Source organism: Daucus carota, chromosome 9 (assembly GCF_001625215.2).
Source record: "Daucus carota subsp. sativus chromosome 9, DH1 v3.0, whole genome shotgun sequence".
NCBI lineage: Eukaryota > Viridiplantae > Streptophyta > Magnoliopsida > Apiales > Apiaceae > Daucus > Daucus carota.
In genome coordinates, this window is record NC_030389.2 from 39923591 (window position 1) to 39928667 (window position 5077).

At 38.6% G+C, this 5077-nt stretch overlaps 1 protein-coding gene across 1 annotated transcript; it reads right to left on the bottom strand.

Moving 5' to 3' along the window:
• LOC108202654 (probable 1-deoxy-D-xylulose-5-phosphate synthase, chloroplastic) lies at positions 1 to 5077 on the bottom strand. Its single transcript, XM_017371149.2, has 10 exons — positions 4581 to 5077; positions 3743 to 3871; positions 3492 to 3656; positions 3234 to 3384; positions 2486 to 2757; positions 2123 to 2396; positions 1518 to 1825; positions 1127 to 1408; positions 751 to 1035; positions 1 to 306 (listed from the first exon to the last, which is right to left on the bottom strand). The coding sequence occupies exons 1-10, from the start codon at positions 4701 to 4703 to the stop codon at positions 157 to 159; spliced, it is 2139 nt and encodes a 712-aa protein (XP_017226638.1). The 5' UTR covers positions 4704 to 5077; the 3' UTR covers positions 1 to 156.

Below are 5077 nucleotides of genomic sequence, written 5' to 3' on the forward strand. Positions count from 1 at the left end.
TAAACCACAAAAAACACTGAACTCGCCATTACTACCTCTTATAACATTCAAACAAAACAAACCATAGATTCTTACGTATTCACATTAGTTTGTAACTTGCCTTGATTTTTGTACATCGATGGCAAATACTTATGGTTAAACAACCCTGATTCTAAGTTACGACATGATCTCTAGAGCCTCCCTTGTTTGCCCGAGGATATTAAATACTGTTGCAGCAATGTGAGATGGAGTCAGTCCGGCTTCAGCTAGTTGATCCGCTGGTGATCCGTGGTCAATGTAGCGATCAGGAAGGACAATTGGTCTCCACTGTACAGTAAATTAATTAATCACATTTTAGTTCAAGCAAAAACAGAGAAGATATTGTGCTAAACAGGTCATGTTGCAGTTTTTGCAAATAACATACCAGGCAGATTTAGGAACTCTTATGTGAAACTGTGAAAGGATGACAGACATTTAAAATGATAGACATTTAAGATCCCACTTTAATCAACCTCCAAATACCCGCATCAAAATATCTCAGACACCCCAGCCTAAACTATTAGTAACTGCATCTCTAACTTCTTCTAAGAGCAGTATAATTTTAACATTATGACCAGTTTCAAATTGCAATAACAGTAGCACTATAAGGCTTCATCATTGAGGGAAAAAAACTTCACATAATTTTTACAGCACAATCCAAATCCAAATTAAAATTTCAAGTACTCTAATTTAACAGAGGTCAATAACTAAACGCAGTTAAAAGCTTCATACCTTTATATTTTCATCAAGAAGCCCGTCAAGGGCCATGAATTGAACAACATGAGAACCAAACCCTCCTATAGATCCTTCTTCAACTGTGATCAACACATCATGCGATTTTACGAGGCTGCGAATAAGTGCATGATCCAGTGGTTTACAGAAGCGTGCATCAGCAACTGTTGGACGTAAACCACGAGTTTCTAGCAAGTAAGCTGCAGCCAAACAACTTTGAACTGCTGCTCCATAGCCCAAGAGTGCTACTCGTTCCCCTTCAATCAACACCCGGCCTTTTCCGACCTGTTAGGAAAGATAAAGATATTATCAAATAATATGAACATATAATGTACCTTGAGAAGACCAGCACATGAACATTGATTTAGAAATCTACTTCGAGTGGAATGCCTTTGTTTCCAGTAGGCAACTCTACACCAATCCCATTTCCTCTTGGGTAACGGAAACAACTAGGCCGATCATCTATGGCAGCAGCAGTTGCAACCATGTGAAATAACTCAGCCTCATCAGAAGGGGCCATCACTACCATATTCGGGAGGCAAGCCATGTAGGTCACATCGAATGATCCAGAATGTGTGGGACCATCTGCTCCAACCAGGCCAGCTCTGTCCATTGCAAATCTCACTGGCAACTTCTGCAAATCCACATCATGGACTACCTGTGATATGAACGAAAAGGAGATTGTAAGACATGTTTTAAGCGTAACTTTGACTAAGAAACTTTTTAACAGAATTTGGATAGAAAGAGTTGGAGAAGCTATATATTACCTGATCATAGGCCCTCTGCAAGAAAGATGAATAAATTGCACAAAAAGGTTTTAGGCCTTCACATGCCAATCCTGCTGCAAAAGTTACAGCATGTTGTTCTGCTATTCCAACATCAAAACACCTGGTCGGAAACCGGCGTTGGAAAATGTTCATGCCTGTTCCTCCACCCATTGCAGCATGGATTGCAACTATTCCTTTATCACTCTCTGCTTCCGCAATCAAGGCATCTGCAAAGTATGTTGTGTAAGACTGAGTTTTAGCGCTGGCTTTAAATTGCTGCCCAGTTGCTGGATCAAACTTTGCAACTCCTGCAAAAACAACCAAGAATCCAAGATAAATAGATGATGACCATCGAAATTGCAAAATAGGAATTAATATAAGCTACAACTAGGTACATATAACATGCCCGTTTGTTCATATCATAACCTCATAAGAAATCATGTAAATTTGGATTTAATCTCCAAAACCTTGTCACTGGCATAAATTAAAAGCTATCATGATCCAAAATAAAATCTGTAATAAGAATTCTATACAGACTTAAATCTTTCCCCAAGTATAAAATAAAGATTATCTGACAACATGTTGGCCAAAATTTAGGCATATACCATGGTATTTGTCTGCAGCCTTTTCAGCATAGGGGTATCCTCGGCCTTTCTCAGTGATAACATGAATCAATACAGGACCAGTTGACTTGGTACTTTTAACCTCTTTCATAATGGCAACAAGGTCATCAATATTGTGACCATCAACAGGACCGATGTAATAGAGTCCAAGTTCTTCGAATAAACTTGATCCAGAACCGCTAATCATCCCACGTGCATATTCATCAACTTTTGCAGCAATTTCATGCATAGGCCCGCCAATCTGTTTGGTAACTCCCTGAAACAATCCCAAGAACAAAGTTAAAGGTTGTGTAGAACTACTAGATATTTTGTAGTTACCCCAATTTACAGCGAAGTTGTACTAACCTTAGCAACTTCTCTTAATTCTCTGAGTGGCCTGTTGGACTGTAACCTACTGAGAGCACTGCTCAACGCTCCCACAGGGGCTGCTGGTCCATCCAAAGTAGCTGTGGGTAAAGAGACCTGTTTATTGTCATTAAGAATGACAATCATGTCTGAATCCAAGTACCCAGCATTATTCATAGCTTCATAAGCTTGACCAGCTGTCATGGCACCATCCCCTATAATTGCAATTACATCATTGTTTGCTCCCTTTAAATCCCTTCCCACGGCCATCCCTGTTCATTATGAGAATATATCAAATCAACATTAAGAACAGGCACGAGATGTTACATTAACAATTTGGCAAGGTCATTAAAACATAAAAGAAAATGACTCATGATACCGACCACATAAAGAGTGAGAGAAATTTGTAAACCTCAAAACGTCTCAATCTTAGCCCCATGATCAGCATTCAGCGGTGTAGGGAACATTTTGAATTTATATCTAAAATTATAATTAGCACGAATCATGTTTGCTCTTGGTAAAAAGAGGTTGGGTACGTGGAGGCATCAGGAGTATTTAAATATCATCGACCATATTTAAATATATAAATGGGCACTGTATTGGAATTCCATTGGCCATTTCCGGAAAAGCACGTATTCGCACATCAGAGTATGCATTTATTGTTTCTAGGTTATACAGTCTGCAAACAATCATACCTAATAGTGATTCAATAATTCGATTAAAAATGTCAGTTTGCATAAGGAATTACCTAATCCTGCAGAAATTGTGGTAGAACTGTGACCAGTACCAAAGCAGTCATAATCACTCTCCGCTCGCTTAGTAAATCCTGCCAAGCCATTTGTCTGTCTCATTGTGTGCATCTTGTCCCTTCTTCCAGTCAAAATTTTGTGTGGGTATGACTGCATTTCATTAGTTAGGAGCAAATCAAAGACAAGTTTATCGCAACTTCCTCATTTTTTAACAGTATCTGTCTAGGTTAAAAATAGAAACAAAAAGAGCGAATCACCTGATGTCCAACATCCCACAGAATCTTATCTTGAGGAGCATTAAAGACATAATGAAGAGCTACTGTGAGCTCAACAACCCCAAGGCTTGAACCAAGATGACCACCGGTCTTAGAAACATTGAAGATGACATCGGACCGCAGTTCATCTGCCAGTTGCTTCAGTTCCTGCAACATATTAGGTCAAAGTTGTAATAAGTTATACACTTACATAAATAAACAAGATACAGCTTTTATGCATGAAGTACTTATACCTTGGTTGACAGATTTTTCATGTGAATCGGATAGTTGATCGTGTCCAAAAGAGGAGTAGGAGGTCTCTGAGAATGGTATTCCCCTGTCTCGGACAGATTTGCACATATTCCAAGTGATCTTTTCCTTGTCTGTTAACAAACATAGTTCAGTTGCCATCTATTTCAACTAAATTTGCCACAAGCGCTTTTACAAATCAGCACATATATTAAAATTCCAAATCTGTATAAACAGCTTAACATAATATGCATCTTCATCTTTCGTTTACAAGAGCATAATACAGACAAACATCACAATTTACAACCTAGGGTTTAGCCTCCATGTTCTCTGTCTTTTTCTTAACAATCCAAGCTTCTCTGCATCTTGATTTACTCCCATCACTTGATTGTAAATGTTTTTTACTTTTGCTATATCAATATGCGTACCATTTCCTCATAGAAATACCACAAAATAACGGAACAGAAAGCGCGAGAACTAACAAAATCATTGTTAATCAAACAATGTCACCAACATTGAATTAACAAATTTTAATTCATGCAATAAACAAACAACTACAAACGCATATGCATAGTATTCAGATTCATAGAACAATTCGTTGATAGCCTAATGGCAAGACTATTTCCCCGTGTCTCCTCTGCGCCCTTCATGGCTTCATATCTTTAAAATCTTATGCATTGAATATCATATAACATACCAAAAAACAAATATTTAAATAAAGTATAACATCAACCATTCACACAAAGATTCAAACATCATGAAGCCATATCAATCACCAGAATCTTGTAAATCAAAAAGAAATAATAAATTTCTGGTATAATCACTCATTGAAAAAGATCAAACCTGATTAAGTTTCTGTGGATACTGAGAGTGCAGATCTGTTCCAAAGCACAAACGAGACTTCTGGAGATCCAAACTCGCTCCCTTGCTAAACTTCCCATGAAATGCTAATGTACACAAAGCCATCGAATAATTTTCACACACTTATGTGTTTTGGAGCTCAACAACACAGCAAGATAGTAGACCACTACTTGCCCACTTGGTGTTTATATATTATTATCAGAGAGAGAGAGAGAGAGATGAGAGAGAGAGAGAGAAGGGGGGAGAGAGGGAGAGAGAGGGAGAGAGAGAGAGAGAGAGAGAGAAGGGGGGAGAGAGGGAGAGAGAGAGAGAGAGAGAGAGAGAGAGAGAGAGAGAGAGGGTGAGAGAGAGAGAGAGAGGGAGGGAGGGAGGGTGAGAGAGAGAGAGATTAATGGGTGTTTAGGACAGACAAGATTATAAGATTCAGTGGCTTATGTTTGTGTTTAGAGTGAGTGGGTTTATACTTGTATCCCCGTGTT

What these genes read in the sequence shown, in the direction of transcription:
- LOC108202654 (XM_017371149.2), bottom strand. Translation starts at nt 4,703, where the DNA reads ATGGCTTTGTGTACATTAGCATTTCATGGGAAGTTTAGCAAGGGAGCG. An exon ending in CACAATTTCTGCAGGATTAG is followed by an intron (nt 2,758 to 3,233) that starts GTAATTCCTTAT and finishes CATAATGAACAG; the next exon opens with GGATGGCCGTGGGAAGGGAT. An exon ending in AATTAAGAGAAGTTGCTAAG is followed by an intron (nt 2,397 to 2,485) that starts GTTAGTACAACT and finishes GGATTGTTTCAG; the next exon opens with GGAGTTACCAAACAGATTGG.